Genomic DNA, 20,057 nt, shown 5'->3' with positions numbered 1-20,057 from the left:
ACAATTTTAAATGTGAAATGGGCCTTCTAGTCTGTCGTTCTAGTATTAGAGGAACACATTACCTCTAGTTCAATTTTCCATCACTGAAATTATACCAAGGGTATGGGAGACTCTTAGACTAACATCTCTTTGTAAACCTGAAGTTCTCTGTATTGATCAGGGTTCTCATTTGCAGGGAACCCAATCTAACTAGCTAAGCCAAGGAATTTTATTACAGGCAGTAATTAGTCACAGAAACTCTCAACAATCCTATAAGAATGTTGTATTGTTAATCCTGCTGCTATTGCTGCCCCCTGCTTGGCAGGAGTAATACCAAAAACCAGACTAGCAACCACAGAAGAGCCACCTGCCTTTACTGCCATACTTGCACCTCACTTCACACACTCAAGTCTTGGACAACTGAAACTATTTTGCAGAACTTTGAGGACAGGTGAATTATAGCGCAAGAGTCTCAAAAAGCTGCTTTTTTTTTTGGTTACCGGCCTTGATAGTAAAGGTAGATATTCTATAATGGGAGTACAGTACATATCAGGTGAGCCAACCTGTAGTACCTGTCCCATGCACTCACCATACAATGAATGATTTTGCCTCTCTCATTAGAAATAAACATGATTATGAGAAGCTTTGTAGACAAGTGATTGTGAGTGTAGGCTCTGAAGCAAGATGGCTAAGGTTCAAATCACATCTCAGAAATTCACTACCTGTATGACACCAGGCCATTACTTATTACTTCTCTTCATTTAATTTGCCATTTGTAAGGAGGACAGTTATAACTCAACTCCCAGGCTTGGTCTGAGGATTAAGAGCATTAAAATGTAAAGTGCTTGGGACACTGCCTGTCACATACTAAATGCTCAATAAATGTTAATTATAAGTACTCTTAGGATATTGTGATTTTTTTGTTTTGAATATAAGCAAGCTGTGCTAAGATGTGTGCTAAGATCTTTCCCAGAAGACATGTAATATTAACTCCAAGTAATGGAACATGTGGTATTTGCAAACTACCAATAAGAATTTTCTCTGTACACATTTTACCAGCTTGATTTTGTAATGTTGCTATTAAGGAATGGAAAGGGACCTGTAAATAATAGGAATCACATTAGGTAATTGTCACAGTCTATCACTGCTGTCCAAATGAAGGTAATGAAGCTTTCAGGCTCTTTGAAGGACTTGTTCATTGTTAAGCTAGGACATTTATTTTGAGCTCTGAGAAAAACAATCTACTTCAATATGAGGGGGAAAAAAACAGTCCAGACTGGAACTAGTAGGTTAAATAGCAAAATGCTCTTAAATAATTTTTTTGAGTCAACAAGGTAAGGAGAGTTGCACAACAATAACAACAGCAGTTTTTGACTACTCTTTGTATCTAAGCAACTGAATTCTCCATTTCTATATTAAAAGAATCTAAATTAGGCACAGACCAAAGGAAAAAACTTCCCCTGATTTTAGCATAAACTTCCTCATGTCATTTTTTGGCATCTCTGTTTATCAGAAAATCTTTGACATAATGCTTAGGAATCTGCTTGCCTAATTTAATCCACTGGCTAGTTCTATATCCTGGCACTCAATGAAATCACTCTCCCTTTTCCAAGCAAATTTGCAGTCCAGCTCCTGGGACTGGCAGCAGTTTGGACAGAATGCATCATTGCATCATGGTACCATCATTAAGAACATGGGCTTGAACGCTCTCTCTCACTGCCTGTGTATCTCAGGAAGGTGTGTTAACTTCTCTGTGCCCGCTTTACTATATGTAAAATGAGAATAGTGTGATTACCTCACTGGATTGTGAGAATAATATGTGAGATAATCTAATAAACATTAGTTATCATTAATGATTCTCATTACATTACCATCACCATCATCATGGAGTTCAATTGGTCTTAGAGTTAACACATCGAATTGAAACATTCTTACGTGATGACGTTCTATTATGATGTACCTTCTGTAGACAATTTCATTTTGTCTGTCTCTTCAATCATGTGGAAGTAGTAGGACATGAGAACTTTTCTCCCTGACCCCTTTGTTCTTGCTTCATGTTTCTATTAATGCCACCTATTATTAATAGGTATGGGAGCTCATCACAATTTATGGACAAATAAAATACATAAGTCTCTTTCAGAGGAGCTGCTACTATATCAAGTCTCTTTCATTTTATTTTTACAGGTGATTTTTTTTATCCTAGGCCTTGGTCATTTATGAGTTAAAGTTCTTTATAAAAGTAGGATAAACCAAATGTAGATAATTTCCATGCTATTGAAATAATCTAATTATATCTGTCTTCCCCATCAGGCTATGAGCTATATGAAGCCACAGTTTCAGTCTTGAGCATCTTTTTATCTTTGGGCCAAAATTGTGCCTCAATACATACTAAAATACTAAATTCTATACAGTAAAGTAATTATTTTCTTTCTTGGTTTTTATCAAACATGTACAAGATAATTCTGATAGATTTGTGAGCATTGTCTCAATTTCTTCATGATGCCCTATTTTAAATGATGCAATGACAAGGCACACATCTGGCCTACAATCAATGCTTCATTTTAATACAATCTTGTAGCTGCCTAGAAGATGTAATATATGCCATAGATAATACATTTCCGAACAAATACAGCATGACCTATTACAGGTACTGAAAATAAATTTAGATGTAGTGAGACCAGTGAGCCTAACTATGTAAAATGTATGGAAGTCCTACAAAGAGAAATTTTAAAACACCTTTCAGGCTAAACGTAATTAAAATACTGATTAACAGTGTTCTTGCCTCATTACACAAGAACTCAATGGATGACAACTGCTTTTATGATCATTTATTATTAACAATGGGAAAACATGATTTCCAATAAAATAGACACTCTGAAATGAAATGCCACATACTCTCAATAGATATGGTAATCAATCTTTCCTTCATATTCTTCAAGTCCCTTCAAGTCCCTTCTCCCGGCCATTCTAGGCATCAAGGGGAAAAATACATAAGTGAAAGGAATTTACAAGTTATTCCTTCCATTTAATGCCAATATTCTTCCTCTCCAGAATTATTCCAGACGCACAAAAACAGAGTTGCTAAGAGCAACATCTATGGATGCTAGCTGCTAGAGGTTCAAATCATTTCCTTCTACTTACCTGGTTAAATAATTTAACCTGGTTTCCAAGTAGTAAAAAATTGGGATTACCCAACTCCCCAGATAAATATAAAAACTCATTGGAATTATATTACAGAATACATAGCACAGTGCCTAGTAGAGAAAGCACTCAATAAATAATAGTTGACAGAGTTATTATCCAAAACAACAACACCACCACCAACAAAATATGTAGCCCACAGACCTGGGTAGGAGAATGTGGAGTAGAGAAGAAAATACCAGAATGATAGGACTCTCAGAAAAGGGTGAGTCATGATGCAGGAGAGAAATATTCACAATCATGGTTTATACTGAGAAGGAGGCAAGTGGGCAAATGATATCAGGAGGCCTGGAGCTGAGACATCCCAGTAAGCAGCTCTGGGTTAGTGTTCCAATTATGCATGAAGGAATCCATGGATGTGAAGGAAACATTATCAGAATTTCTTATGGAAGATTTTCAATTAAAGAAATAATCAATGATAAAATAAGACATTATAGCACATACACCTTTAAAACAAAGTTTCATATATGTATATATTTAAAGTTGGGGCTCTGGATTATTATTCTACAAAAGAAAGCAAAACTGTAAACTTAAAGACTCACAGAGTAATAAATCTGGAAGGGACTTTCATTTCATTTCAATCTAGAAATCTTATAATAAAGAAAAAAAGCATCCAGAGAGAGAATGGGAATTGATTAAGGACACTGTGATAGTTTAGAGCTGTATGTACCCCAGAAAATCATGTTCTTAAAGCCAATTCATTCCCTTGGGTGTGAACCCATTGTAAGTAGAGCCTTTTGATAAGGTTACTTCAGTTAAGGGATGGCCTAGGGTGGGTCTTAATCCTTTTACAGCAGTCCTTTATAAATGGGATGAATACATCCAGAGAGGGAAAAAGTCATGGAAGTAAGAAGCTGAAATCAACGAAACCCAGAAGAGAAGGAAGAGAACAGCAGATACTGCCATGTGCATTGCCAACAGCTGGTCTTCAGGAAGAAAGCATCCCCTTGATAATGCTATGACTTGGACATTCCCATGGCCTCAAGCTATAAGCTAACATTTTCCTACTCTTTAAAGCCAACCCATTTTATGGTATCTTCTTTGAGCAGACTAGAAAACTAAAACAGACACATAGCTAGTTAATAGCAGAGCCAGGACTTAAAGTTGGGTCTCCTGATTTCTGGCAAGTTAAAAGTCCAATTTCCATACGTTTATTCTCCAGGTACTGAAATCACATCAAGAGGAATACTTCATAAAGAAACCACAGAGAAAAAATGGAAAACTATCAGAGGAAAGCTCATAATTTAGAAAGGAATGCTTAAATTATTGTTTATTGGTTTTACTTCAGCTAAAGGGATTAAAATTAGCAAACACTTAACACACTCAAATGCTACTTGGAGTAGGACAAAACTGGAGGAATACCAAAGTCACTGAAATAATGAATTGTGAGAGATATCAGGTATATTTTGAATTAAAAGCTCGCACGAAACTGTAGAATGTCACTAAGAAAAATACTAATAATACAGAATATACTATAATAAGGAACATTACATCACCAAAGTATCAACTCTGATGATTTAATAGAAATTTAAGGGGAGTATATTACAAGAAGAGATGTGTAATGAGTGTTGGAAATCTCATTCAGATGGAGAGGTCTGATGTGAACAGTGAAGATACATCTTGTCTATTTGCACTCCACAATTGAGAATAGTGGATGAGCTTCAACATGTGCCCTGACAGCCATCAAGAAAATTGTTCCTACTTTGCTTTTTATTTGCCTCCACCTTATTGAGATTTTTACCTTTTTCTTTTATGTGTCATCAATTGTTCCCTCTCCTCACACTTCTTTTCCATCACTTCAAACATGTTCAAATCACTCCAATCTAAAGACCTTCTTCCTGGACCCAGATTCTACCTTCTTATCAACCTCCCCTCTTCTGCTCATCATGTGGCAATTTAAAGAAGGCAAGTCTTTAGAGTCTCCATTTCCATCCATCTCCCTCACTTATAAATTGAGTGCATTATGCTTGTTGCTATTATCCCAGAAAAAGCTGTTCTCCTGTATAACCAATAACTATGATCCTAACTTCCAAATTTAATAGCTTATATTTGGTGCCTATCCTTTTCAGTATTTAGCTGTCCACTTTTATGGAAACTTTCTTTCCTTTAAAACTCTGTGTTGACTCCCTCCTCAACAAATTTCAGGCAAAATCCCTCAATTAAACAACCTACATAAATAACAGTTAAATTTGATGTCGAATTATCCTAGTAGTGGCCATTGCTACTTATTTTTCATTAAAAAGAAAATTCACATTTTATTTATACTTCATTAATCTCTCTTCCCACATACAAGGATAATTTTTGGTGCATAAAGCCTTTATCAAAAATACTATTCTGAACTCACGTATCTGTTCAGAGACCTGTATCTATAATATGTAAAGAACTTCACAATTCAATAATAAAAAGACAAATACCCCAATTTAAAAAGTGGGCAAAAATTTTGGATAGACATTTCTCCAAAGAAGGCCAATAGCACATTAAAAGATGCTCATCCTCATTAGCCATTAGAGAAATACAAATCAAAACCACAATGTAATACTAATTAAACCCACTAGGAAGGCCATAAGCAAAAAGATTATAGCAAGCATTGGCTAGGATGTGGAGAAGGTACTCCCCTTCTGCTGGTGGGAATGTAAAATGAATTTTGGAAAACAATATGACAGTTCCTCAAATGTTATAAAATTGACTGTGGTAATAGTTGCAAATTCTGTGAATATACTAAAAGCTATGGAGTTGTACACTTCAAATGGTGAATTATATGGTATGTGAAATTCTATCCCAAGACAGATGTTATATTAAAAAAATAAATAAAAACAAAATACTACTACTTTGAGAACCAGAATGGACAGGAATGGCAGGAATGGCCTACAACCATGCACTTTCTTCTTTGAGTGTTTTAAACATTAATAAAAGAATGGGTTTATTGTTTTTAAGTTATATACAAACAAAATAGTCCAACTATTTTATCAATTGGATGCTGCAGTTAACAGGATAACAAACAGAATCTTATATGCTGAGGACATTCTCTTCCCTTCCAAAAACAACTTTAAAAAACAATTGAACCTGTTAGTTAAAATGATCAGAAAGACATTCTACACCATATCAATGATGCCCAAATTATTATTTTTTAGCAGCTACACAAGACTCAAGTGAGCTAACTTTTTACTAGTTTTTCTCAAACTCTAGCATGCATCAGAATCACTTGGAGGCTCTGATAAAATACAAATTGCTGGGCTCCATCCCCAGAATTCCTGACTGGGTAGTGTTCGGGTGGAGCATCTAACAAAATCGTAAGTGATGGTACCCCAGGAACCAGACTTTAAGAACTATCTTAGACTAGTCTATTTTGTTTTCTTGTGGACCTACTTCTGGCTAAATCCTAATTGACTCAAATGCACATATAGTTTAAAAATCAAACCTGCTACATGAACCATCTGATAGACTGGAAATGCTATAGTAGAAAGACTGTTTGATTGACAGGAAGATATTGCATAAATCACAATTAGTAGTGTGGTAAGGTATGCCCAGGGTAAAATGAAAGGGTCTGGAAATTATGTAACTAAGTAAGGGTTAAAAGAATTGTCCTGTTTAGTCTGAGAAATGTAAAGAAAGGGAGAGTAAGGCAAAGAAGATAGCTTTCATCTAATGATATTAGTACTGTCCCAAATAACATCAACAACAAGAAGGAAGGAAAAATATTCCAGAGAATTTGGGAAACCTGGAATATTATTTCTTCCACTTGAATACCTCTAGTATAAATGAGCACATAGAACACTGCCTGGTATGTAGTAGGTGTTCAATAAATTTTTTAAGTTAATTAGCATAATAACAAATGTGTGAAGTATTGAAACTAAGTAACCTATTGTTTTAATTAATGTTTTCCAAAATAATTTTACCATGGACTCTCTTTACTTATAGTAACTCTTAACATGTATCGTGGAATTAATGTTCTGGTGAAGACACTTTGGAAAAAGTTAAATTAGATATCACATATGTCTCTCTAAGTAAAATTAAAAAGTCGTAATTAGAGCAATAGATTTAAATCCAATGCAGAGGACAATCTAAAATTAGAAAATCCCAAAAGCACAATGGGCCATCTATGAGGTTGACAACTCACAGGAAGAGTTTTAAGGAAAGGCTAAAAAGACCACTTGTTAGGGTTTCCATTGATGGGATTTATGGTTTTGGTAACAACTCAACTAGATCACTGGTTCCCAGTCTTAGATTTTCAGACCCATAAATTTGAAAATTAGATTGGGAGACCCACTTTTGAACTAATCATTCTTGTTTTTATCAATTAAAGACAGTAATTATAATATATTATCACCTTCATTTCATAAAAAGAAGACCATTTTAACATTAAACTATCAGGAAGGATATTTCAGACTAAAGAAAGAAAATAAGCAATCTTAGTCAGATATTATCTTTATTTTTCTCATTTGGTAACAAAATTCTTTGTCACTGACTGGCTCTGGTCCATGAATCAGGACTTTGTAACCAATAGTCTATAACCTCACAGTTTCCTTCTAGAAAATATGCTATGATTTTAGGCAAAAGTCCTGTCAATGTCAGCCAATAATTTAAAATGATGAGAAATAGCTAAGTGACAGAAAGGGCAGAAGATGACAAAACATGGATCTGAGGAAATTTCTCCGAACTGTAGAGGTTAAAAATCAAGAGGACAGAATGGGAACAGGCTGTTTTCTTTTCTTGGAAATTTCCCCCTTGGCTCAAATGAGGCAGAGCTTTAATTCACAGCTGAGAATACATGCCCCAAACTCCTCAATGTCCAGTGAGAAATGACTGCCTACAGTAGACATAGAACCTCACGGCAGCCGAACCACTTCACTTCCCATTCAAATATTGGGCTTTTTAAAAAATTCAGAATCTTCCCACCCACAGTATATATACAGTCTCTGTTCCAAAGCCTGGCCGAGGAATCAGACTGAATTTTCAGGTGAACATCGAGACATTCACGGATACAAAGCATCTGCTGAGTACCTGGTGCTCACCATGTGTTAGGATGATGCCATCTCAGTCCTCAGTAGTCTGTTGCCTAGTGGATGGTCTAACTGGGAAGCTGAAATTTCATGCATCTCACCATACATGTTCTGGTAACAGCCATAGATCAAGGCTTGACTTTTCAATCTGTTACATTTATAACTTGCCAAAGTACCATAAGCATTTTATATAACTGTTTTATTTTCCAAATATGTAAGGTTTGAACTTGGAAAAAATATGGAGGAATAGCAAGCAAATCCTCACTTCAAGAAAATTACTTTCTCTTACTCAGTGCATGAGCACCCAGAAATAATCAACATAATGAATGCTTTCACTGTGCAAGCAAATTAATAGATGCCTTTTAAATCTTTTCACATCATCATTTTTACAGTCATTTAAAGATACCTAACTAGTTTTCCAAAAAGACATTTAAAGGAATATTATGAATTGAAAAAGATCATCAAAATTTCAATGGATCTGATTCTATGCAAACTCTGCATCTGAATATAATTTTATGCTATTATAAAAACCTCAGGGAAAATGTCTAAGTGAAAACTCACCCAGAGACATCATTTAGTTTGAATTTTAGTATCTTCTGTCATATTTATGAATAATCACTTTGTATCAGTATTCTAGAACTAAAGAATAGTTAACCTAATCTAATTTTGTGTCAAATGTTGGAGTAAAACCAATTTTTAATTCCAGAGGGAGTCGATGAAATTAGTGTACATAAAGCTCAAAACCATCTGGGAAAATAATGTCCCTCCCACACACATAAAAAAAATCATCTGTCAGAAAAGATGGTGGATGCCTCAGAACCTCAGCATTCCACCATGAGTGGAATAACTGAGAAAGGGAGGCTGGGTGCACTTGCTCCTTTAGATAATCATCTGCCAGCAAGAGTTAGTGTGTCCACCCCTGTTGTTGGTGTTGGGTTAAAATATCTAGCAATGAATTTGCTACAGTCAGACACCATATTATTATCTAAGCAGACCTAGATTAAAGTAAAATTTTCACTTCGAGTTTAATTCAGTATCTATATTTAATAGTTTCAACTCACTAAAAATGATGCATGCAAATGTGAAAGCATTAAATTTCCAAATTTGAAAGGCTCAAAACACATTCAAAGGCTCCATCCTAGTTATCATGAAAAACAGACATTTTTTATTACTGGAAGTAACATTAACAAGATAAGAAACATTGAGGAATGGACTAATTTTGACCATAATAGATGAGGAGTGAACAAATTTTGACCATAAAAGAAAGCGTGCTTGTTTGAACCACCAGTAACTCTATCTGATAAAGAAAATGTAATTATTAAAAAGAGAAGGAAAACACATAAATGTTAAAAACAACTGAAAAGCAACAGCTGGAAATAAGACACTGCAACCCCATGAAATTTCTTCCTAGACATCAAATGGCAAAGTACATCTAGGAAGAAGGAAGAATTAGCCATGCCTTCTTACATAAGCAGTGATTAGCACATGTTTAGGAAAAGAAGAATTCAACAGACTATATATTTACAGGTTGTAAGACCATTTTTCCCATTCTAGGTAATAATGTCATTTTCAAACACTCTCAATACACTGAATCTACAAAACCACATGACAAATAAAGGTGATAGATACCCATGAATGATTTCTTCTGTGATTTGGATCATGTAATATTGTCAATTAATACTTTGGATTGGAGCTAGTTTTAAATAAGTCCAAGTTCACCAGAGGTTTCATGGTCCAATTAAAAAAAAAAAACAAGATGGGGGAGGATCAACATTGGAACCAACTTTTATTTTCCCAAGTAGAGACATTAAAAATTCTATAACTGCTGCCTATAACCAGTACCATAAATGAAACCAAATGTTTTTCACCAAAAGTGTAAAAAGGTCATAATTTTTGGAATAGAGGTAAATTTTTTCCAAGAAAGGATACTAAATTAGTCAGGATTCTCTAGGGAAAAAGAACTAACAGGAGATATATAGTAAATACTATGAGATTTTTATACGAATTGTATCATGCAACTATGGAGATGGACAAGTCCAAATTCCATATGTCAGGCTGCAAGCTGGAAACTCCAGTGAAGGTTTTCGATCTATTCCACAGGAGAAGCTGGCTAGCTGAAGTAGAGATGGAAATTCTTCCTTCTGACAGCTGAAATCATCACTTCTCTTTTTAAGGACTTTAACTGATTGGATGAGACTTTTCTCACGTTGAAGGCAATTTCCGCAGTTGGTTGTAGATGTAACCAGACACAGATACAATCAACTTACTTATGATTTAAATCCACAAAATATCCTCATAGTAACAATTAGGCCAGTACTTGCTTGACCAATAGTCAACTGGTCACTATAACCTAGCCAATATGGCACATGAACTTAACCATCACAGATACCTAGTAATTTTATACCAGGCTGCTCTCAATAAACCATGTTAGCACTTGAATGGATACTATATTGAATCTGGTTCTTCATTAAACCACAAATATATTAAACAAGCAGTAGACAGAAGGCAATTCATTGCTTATAAGTTTATGGGGAGATTTAAATATAAACATAAAATGCACCTTGGAAAACTGATAATATATTCCCAATTTCCATAATTTACAGAAAAATTCATTCATCTATTGTAAAAATCCTTAATGCAACCTAGAATGTTTTCATAGGTTAAATCTCTTTGATGTTATGTTCCTAACTTTTCAAATGTTTCAGATTTGTTGAATCTTTTTAAAAGGAAGACACTAGAACACAGGCTGCATTTGTGAAAAAGGTTTTTCATTACCCTACTATTTTTCTCTTTCATTATTATATATTTTCAATCATAACTGCCAAGAGCTTATATTAAGAATATAACATGAATTGTTTTCATCAAAATTTGAAGATTATGTTCAAAGAGGTCACCTGAAATAGAAATCAGAACATGTAAAGAGTCGGCTCTGAATCCTCAATTCTTCCCATCACTAGATTTCGCTAAATTCATATTTTATACAAAATTTTACTTGTAACTTCACAGGTGAAGTCAAAGCTTCCCATCATATGTAGAATACAATCTAGTCTTTCTCATAGCCCACATGGTCCCCTGCTACCTCTTCAAGTTCAGTTCTGTGGCTCTCCCATTGTGTGCTACTTCTGCCATATTAGCTTCTTGCAGGTGCCTCAAACACACCAAGCACATTTTAGTCTCTGAGCTTTTACTCTTCCTGTTTTTCTGCCTCAAATGGTTTTCCTCAAAGAGCTGTAAAGCTCAATTCCTTTCTGCACAAATATCACCCCTGAGAGGCCTTTCCTAATCAACCTATATAAACTACCTCTCCTTACCATACTCTATCCTTTTACTCTGCTTGATTACTCTTCAAAATACTTACATCACAATATATATTTTCTTATCTATACTGAACACTTGAATGTAAGCTTTATGAGATATGAACTTCTGTGCCATTCATCATTTTACCCATGATGTGCCTGGCACATTGTACATAAACAAAAATATTTGCTGAATGAAGAAATGGATGAATATAAATCTAAGAAAATAAATTCTAATTTATATAAAAATAATAGTCACTGTCTAAATAGAATTAAATTATATAGTTCACCTCTAATTGGGCAAGAATTATTTTAAAATTCCTATCCGTTTTAGACTAACTTCAAATTACTCTTAAAACTCCAAAGAATAAAACTATTCTTAAAATTGGAACATAAAACCAGGTCTAAATGGATGGATCTAACTTCTATAATAATCATGTAATTGAGTTGGAAGGTGTTTGGTTTTTTCAATTAAAATTAAGGTGAAACCTCTCTGTGATCTTAAAATCAAACATAAAATAAATAAAATCCAATAAATAAGCAAGCAAAAAGAAGATGGAGAAGACATACCAGGATAATACAATAGTTGATAATTTTATACACTGGTAGAAAATGATGTTTGAGATTTCACCATCAATTTAATTTTGTTTATTAAATATTAGCCTACATAATTATTTTAAAACTATACCACAGACCATTCAACAGTCTTTATTTTAGTTTTAAAGTCTGAAAAAGGTTGGTCCTTAGTAACTCTAGCCTTAGGGTTAGAACAGATTGCCCAATTCTATCATAAAGCTTCCACAGTTTAAGGAAATATTTGGGGTGAATATTCACTATAATTATTTCATAAGAGTAAATTATGATTCTCTGAGAATGATAAAAAGACCTATTTTGAAAGGAATATGATATATGTCACCCATTATCGAACTCTGAAGATGTTAACCCTTAATTTTAGTGTACAGTTTTTCTCCACTACTGGGCGGTGAATTAGTGATAATCTATCAACTGTTTCTGTTGACTTCTGACCATTGAAGAGTATATGAAGGAGGGTTAATCAAGGTAACAGGTGTGAGCTTTGGCCATGAAAGAGAGTGGAACTAATTAGTTCCAGTGAAAATTGAATCTACAATCTCAGACTCATTAACTCTAGAATAAAGCAAACTGTTCTTATCAGAACAAAACTTATCAAACAAGTATCTTCAAAGGTGTGATTTATGTCTAACTGGCATTGTGTTTAAGAACAAAAATAAAATATTCTGTTTTATAAATTATTTGATTATTCAAGGAGAAAGAATCTGAGGCAGATATGTAAGGAGAAAAATATCCAGAGGGTTTCCTGTAAGTTTTTAAATTAAAAAGCAAACTATGTCTAAAGGCTCATACTTCAATGTCAAAAATGGTCTGGGGCTCTTAGGGAATATTTACATAAAACGTCAAGTCCAAAACACAATAGTATTAATCATTTTAATAATGAAAGGGATTTCTATTTGAAAAGACATTTTCTGAATGGAAAGGTATAGTGTAATTTTGCAGAATTCAGTAAATTAAGTTTCATTCAAATAGTTGCATGCTACCCTACAGTTTTACGTAATTTGGGGGATATATTTTCATCCCTCTTGAACTTACGTTTGGCTATTTTAGTTGCTCTCTCCTCATTTCCTCTCTTAGGTTATTTTCTCCTTATTTATTGTCCCCTAAACTCTACTCACTCTTCTTTTCTGCTCTAGCTCTACTCCTTTGCAAGCTGACCATTCCCACTTTACATGAGGATTCTTAAGTTTTGGCCTGCACTTCGAAAAACACTCTCTTACCATTACCTCAATATAATAGCCATTCATTCAATACGCACTTAATGAAAAGCACTCATGTTCTCTCCCCAACCAAGCTTTTCCTATCACTCAGAAAGTTTCTTCTCTTTTCAACTAGAAACATCATTTTATATTTATGCCTAACCTTTTTAATTTACTCATCTTTAATAATAGAGTGTTGACAGTTCTGACTTTTTTTTTTCTTGTAATGTAAACCTGGGCCTGAGAGCTTCTCTTTCAACTTCATGCTATCTGAGATTTTTTTCCTATGGATTCTGATCCCTCTAAAAATAGAGACAATTCAAGTCTCTAATTCCTCTGCCACTGCAAACATGAATACTGTCTCTGGTGGCCTATAGTTTAATAATTTAATATTGCAAGTAAGACAAGTAGTTTATAGAATAGTGGGTATGGCAAATTTTGCAGAATGGTCCTGCTTTCCCCTTTCTCACTCCTTAAAATAAGCTGCTTTTATCTCTTCAGAATTTTCTTCTAAATGCAGGTGCCAAAGAATGATATGGAATGATTCACTTCTTCATTTATTCATTAAAGAAGAAATTAGACATAAATATATATATAATGTGAATAATCTGAAAAAGTACAGTTTCTACACTTCTAATTTTGCATATTTCTCAAGTCTAGAATTTTCAACACATTATTATTAGATAAAGAACATAATTCAAATCAGTTTTATCACCTATTAGAGTGTTTTTGAACTTGCTAACATTCGTAAGAGTGCTTTATATTATAAGGTTATTCAATAAAAAATCATTTACCACTTGCAAATTGAGTAAATACATTAATAACTTACACAATTTAGATTTGATTATGTTTTCAATTTGTGGACATGTACAACAAAATATTCTGTTGGCTTTAATAACATGCTATTAGCCAAACTGTAAGTAAATATTTTGTAGAGAATGATCAGCACATTTTTCAATGTTTTTGAAGGGCTAACTTTTGTAAAAGGGTTAGCATACATGACAGATATGATCCTTCTCTAAAATAAAAAGGGGCTGAGTTGGCAGGACATCTTCTAGGAAGTACACTATTTCCTTGAAGTCTGCCATCCAGGTAGCTGCAGCAAGACAGGATCCCATCAGGTACCCTCAAAAGCACAGTATCCTGTGACCCAGCACTATTTAAATAAAGTTCCTCACAGCAGAAGTACTTAACAACAGTAAAAAATAAATCAGAAAACACCTCAAGGTCTAGCCTAGATGGATGAAACAGCTCTACTACTATACAATGGCTCACCAGCCTTTATACATAATAATGTCCCTCAAGAGACATAAAATGGGGAGATATCCACAGAAGTGGTTCAGTGAAAACAGAAGATGGCAAAATACCATGTACCATTTGCAAGAGTTGTAAACATATATATAGTTGACTTTTGCAAGAGTATGTAAACATATATAGAAAATAATTTACCTCAGAATTTAAACAGTGGTTTTCTGAATGGTAGGATTTTAGATGTTTTTTGTTTCTGTTTTATAATTTTCTGAAACATTTGACTTTTTGCAGTTAGCAGCTTTCTTCATATTTAAGAATAAATGAAAGAGATAAATCTGTGATTTGAAAAAATTACATTTGAAAAAATTAAGTTGAAAAATGGTCACGTCTTCCCAAGCGGGAAAAACAACTATCCATTTTGTTACCAAAACATTCTGGGCATACCTTTAGAGCACCTATCACAACGAATCATTGATATTTCATTATTTATCAGTCTTGCCAACTAAAATATGAGCTTCAATAAGAGCCATAGTTATTTTGAATCCACACTGAATCCCTGTTTGTAGCACAGGGCATGGTACATAATACATTTTGGCCACTTGGCTTCTTACTTTCATCTAGTGCCTTCTTTCTCTCAAATCTGACTCTAGTTGGGTTACCTTTACCTCTGTCTGACACTATACGATCTTTAGGACACTGTGGGGCAAGAGTTGAAGTGTGGGCAGGCATAACAATGAAAAACAATGGTGTGTCCAAAAAATGTCATTTGGCAAAATCAGTTGAATCTTCACCAGGATCTCTGACTAATGTATGTACAGTAACACTAGCATTTGCAAAAAAGTCAAATGCTGCAGAAAATTATAAAACAGAAACAAAAAAATTATCTAAAATCCCACCATTCAGAAACTGAGGGATGCAGTGGCGCTTGGGGGAATGAGAGTACTTGATTTGGTGGTGGAGGGTTTCTATGAGATGGGCAATTGAAGGACGCTTTCAGTTGTATTATACCAAGGTGCTCGTGTCTTTCTGCTGCTTTTTTACCTTTTGTAGAATGGTAAAAACCTGACAATTTCTAGACTGTACATAACAAACAGAAAACATATTTCATGGTTTAGTAGTTCACTGCACATAATTCTGCAAGTTCAACTAAGTTTCTTACAGCAACAACTCCCTACTTACCCTCCCCCCCCAGAAATTAAGGGGTCCTGGGCTGTACCCCCAATAACTATTCTCATGCCCGATAGTGATCTCAGATCCAAATACTTACTTCCAACCAGCAGAGGCTCCAGAATACCTAAACTGGAGAAGTTTAAGGGAGACAGTCCAACTGGAAATGGGAACAGGGCATTTGTCTTGAAGCTGCATGCATACAGCAAAATGCTTTTTTTATAGGCATAGTTTAATAGTTAGGAGTACTAGCCAGAGTCCAACTGACTGCATTTATTCCCTAACTTCTCTGTTCAGTGGCTGAGTCATTTTGGACAAGTGCCTTGTCCCTTCTGCACCTCACTTTTACCATTTGTAAAAATGTGGATAACAATACTACATTCTTAACAAGGTTTTTATGAGAGTTGTGTGGGTTAATAATTGCTAAATGCCTAGAAAGGTACTGGAACATGGTAAATGCCACGTGCATGTTCACTATTGATAATTATATTTACTTTGCTTGTATGTTTTTAAGGGGATAGATAATGGTTATTGGTGAGGAAAGTACCAAAAGTCCTTTCAAGTATCTCTTGGCATTGTGCAATTTCCCTTTTTGTGCCCTAGAAACAGAAATAGGAACCTTTTCAACTCTTTCTGACTTCTAATATTTCCTACTAATTATCTCTGCTACCAGCAACAATTCTGTCCCTCAGATCATAGTCTGAAGCCTGTTCATAGATGTCTGTAATTGATTCTGTCCATCCTTTATTTTTGTCTCAACCAGCATCAACTCAATCATCGTACTTATTTACTAAACAGGAAGATTCATTAAACATCTGTAGTATATCTCCATGAGACTCTTACAATCAATTCTCACTACCACCACCTGCCCCCTTTCCTGAATGATGCTGTACTATCAGTCTTGAAACTCTTGGAGGTTTCCTAGACTGCATTCCTTTTTGAGATTCTGCATGCATGAAAAAAACCAAATTATTTTATTTTTTTCCAATTACACACATAATTACTACAGCAATCAATTTTTTAATATTTAAAAAGAGAATTTTCTTATATTGGGTATTTGCTTGAATAGTTGTACATATCAACATAAGTATCTTAGCCTTTATTTTCTGAATTCATAGGTTGTATACGAGGATCTCAAGTAGAGATTCCTTCTCCATTAAGCTTTAGAGTTAAATTATAAAATCAGCATATGGCTATGGTCAGATATATACAAAGTCATGGTAGGCAGAACAAGCCATTTACAGATTGAACTAAACTTTGATTATAAGCTCTCCTAACATTAACAAGAATGCCAAGCAAAGGGAAGTCTGCCAGAAGCGGAACTTAGAAAAATCAGAGAGAACACTAGAAGTGTTACTGCAACTCCTGTCGTGAAGCAGTCATCCTGAGAAACAGCTATGAATGTCTGACAGATACATCCCTTACAGAAAGGATATATTATTCTTCCAGGTATACTCAGTCACAAATCTTTGAACATTGGAAGCACTTAACTCTCCTTTTTGATCATATGATCATCAACCAAACTTCTGATTTAGGGTCCCATGTAGTTTTCCATAACTGTTAGAAAACACATTAGCCAGACCAAATCAAGCATTCCATGACTTAAAATTTACATATTTTATTTGAATTAATAATCTGTCAGCACACTTTATTTTCCAATGTTTGTCACTATTTTCATGTTTGAAGTTTCTGGATTTCAAAGGAGAGGGAGAATCAGACCCTGGACTCTAATTTCACTAAATTAATATAATTCTGTGAGGGATTCCTATGGAGAATTGATAAATTACTACACATTTCTTTTAAATATTTATACAGTACGAATTACAGAAGAATTAGAAAGGTTATTGTGAAAAATATATGGGAATATATGGGAATCCTATACTTTATACATGAGTGTTCTATAAACTCACACCTTTTTTAAAAAAAAATAAAATTAGCAGCATTATATACTACCATGAAAAAAAATTCTAACTGAATGCAAGTGAAATAAATCAGTGACTTGTTTTGCATATCCTAGATTTCCTCCCTATTATCCTTCCCTGTCAGTCCTTGGGCAGCTGAAATGCTAAGAGAGAGACTGGAGATGCCAAACACCGGCACCATGACAGCTGGATGGAAAGCTAATGTGGAACGTTGAACTCAAGGATAATGTTGAAAGAAAATATCCAAGAATTATTGCTATAAAATTTGAACTTTGACATGGAATGAATTCTAACAAATTTCAGATATATAAATTCTATAAGATACACTGAAATTTTTAAAATTTCTTTTAGAATGAAAAGTTTACTGTTTTGCATTTTTTCACTTATTTACATAGCACATATTAAAGAACACTTACTAAATTCTGAGTACTTTGCCAAACAATTGGGCTGAAAAGATGCATGCAATACAATCCCTCTTTTCAAGGAGTTCACTGTGTATTGCAAGTCTTAAATTAACCATTACATCATATCAAGGCAGCTGTTAATAAGGAAGAGGACTGTAATGAGGACAGGTCCAGGTCGCAGCCCTATCCTGACTGTAAACCAGACGACACCACAAGCTATCTTTAGCTATTGAGATATTACAATCATATATACGTTTTAACTTTTTTTTTTTTTCTGGCATTTCTTCCTGTCTACCATTGAACAGAGACCCAGGAGAAAAAAAAATTTATGGATTCTTCTCCTGCACACATTTGCCAAGGGCATAATTCCCTTAAATAAATGTGAACTAAATATCTCCCGGGGGATTCTTAGATGGAATCTAACATTCCACATGTTCTATGGAAATTGTTTAGGTTTTTCTTTTTGTTTTCATTTTAATGATAATTTACAACAACATAAAAATAAAACATTTGGCAGTAATAATTCAAAATTTACATTTTTACAGAATATATGTTATCTTCTATAATTCATTTTTTAAAAAAACTAAAATACTCAGCATCCAGGCCTAGAGATCCAATTATAAATTCAAGAGAATCCATAAAAATTAGGTCCTTCAAAAACACTGCTCTCAATGGAAACAAATTATCCTACCCCCTGCCCTCAAGTAATTGCTTACTTAACTAAAAACAAATTTGTGGAGCCAGATTGTTACAGGAAACTACTATTTACTCTGATGTTGTCTACTGAAGAGCAAGGATGAGATAGGCAAGGGTTAAGGAAATGGAAAACATTACCCGGTTTTTTTCCTTTTTTTTTTTTTTTCACTTTCACATATTGAATATGGTGAATTTGTATGATGGTACTGATTTGCCTCTTTAGATAAAAAACCCAAAGTTCAATAAAATGGTTTCAAATTATTGTCTGCCAGTAATGCCCTTCTTTGCCATAAAAAGTTGACTATTTGCCAGAAAAAAATTTTATATTTCTTTTTTTAAAATCATAAAACAGATTTTAAACATGAATTAAAAGTCAAAGTGGGCAGGTCACAGTGGCTGAGCAGGCAGAGTTCTCTCCTGCCATGCCAGAGACCCAGGTTCGATTCCCGGTACCTGCCCATGCAAAAAAACAAAACAGTCAAAGATAATTTAGAATGCCAGTTATTTTGAGATGTAAGTGTATAAAGGAATTTTCTCTTCCATATATGAGTTCTGTTCAGTTTAATTTGGGTATGTCTGTTGAAATGCAAAGTCTGAAGAAAAGTACTAATGAGCCAATATCTGTCCCACCCTTACAGTCACCCTTATAGCTTGTTAGTTCTATCTCTAAGTGGGAATATAACAGATACAAAGAACATTGGAAAGCTATTTTATTCCTACTCCTCTCTACCCCAGAGTGTGCTGGAAAGAAAAGCATTGGCTGCCACGGAGATTGAGTGTAAGACTTAAATCCCTTCCAGAATTCCCAGTAACCATAGCACTTAGAGTGTCAAACTCTTATGTCCATGCTGCATTCTTCAATCCTAAGGTAGGTCAACAAACAATCTCTGGAAATTGGACTTATTTTTTTAAAGTCCTTCTTCTGCCCCAGTCTTTGTAGTCAAAATCTCTTTCAAAATATTGCTTCATGATATACATTTATTTGCATTTAACATTAGAAAGGGATTCACTTACCATGATAGATTGGATACAGACATTGTAGCAATTTGTGGAGTCTTCTCTTGATTTCAGAATAAGGTAACAGTAGTCAATACCCGCGGTAATTTAGCTTTGCTAGCAGAATGGTGGATAAACCATAGAGCCACTCACTGTTTCAGAGACCCTATAAAGAAAATGAATATAATGATTATCTATAGCACCTAATCTATATGACTTCTCACAGATTTATTTCATTCAGGACAATAGTTAATTGTAGTAAAAGACACCCAAAAGAAAATATGATTTTTTTCCTTGAAATATAACTCAGGTAAACCAAAGATAACATTAACCCAACCATATGATGAGCTCAATA

At 34.3% G+C, this 20,057-nt stretch overlaps 1 protein-coding gene across 2 annotated transcripts in view; it reads right to left on the bottom strand.

The window, feature by feature from the left end:
- Window positions 1-19,805, bottom strand: part of OXR1 (oxidation resistance 1) — a 440,301-nt gene extending 420,496 nt beyond the window's left edge. The window contains exon 1 of one of the 2 annotated variants that reach the window (XM_077167465.1): window positions 19,721-19,805. In XM_077167465.1, coding sequence (XP_077023580.1) covers window positions 19,721-19,743 — 23 coding nt within the window. In that variant the 5' untranslated portion in view covers window positions 19,744-19,805. The remainder of the gene's footprint in view (window positions 1-19,720) is intronic. The other variant, XM_077167468.1, reaches the window with a different exon arrangement.
- Between the last annotated feature and the right edge of the window lie 252 nt (window positions 19,806-20,057).

The sequence above is a fragment of the Tamandua tetradactyla genome, chromosome 6, assembly GCF_023851605.1.
Source record: "Tamandua tetradactyla isolate mTamTet1 chromosome 6, mTamTet1.pri, whole genome shotgun sequence".
Taxonomy (NCBI): domain Eukaryota; kingdom Metazoa; phylum Chordata; class Mammalia; order Pilosa; family Myrmecophagidae; genus Tamandua; species Tamandua tetradactyla.
This window is presented reverse-complemented; position numbering and strand designations above follow the sequence as displayed.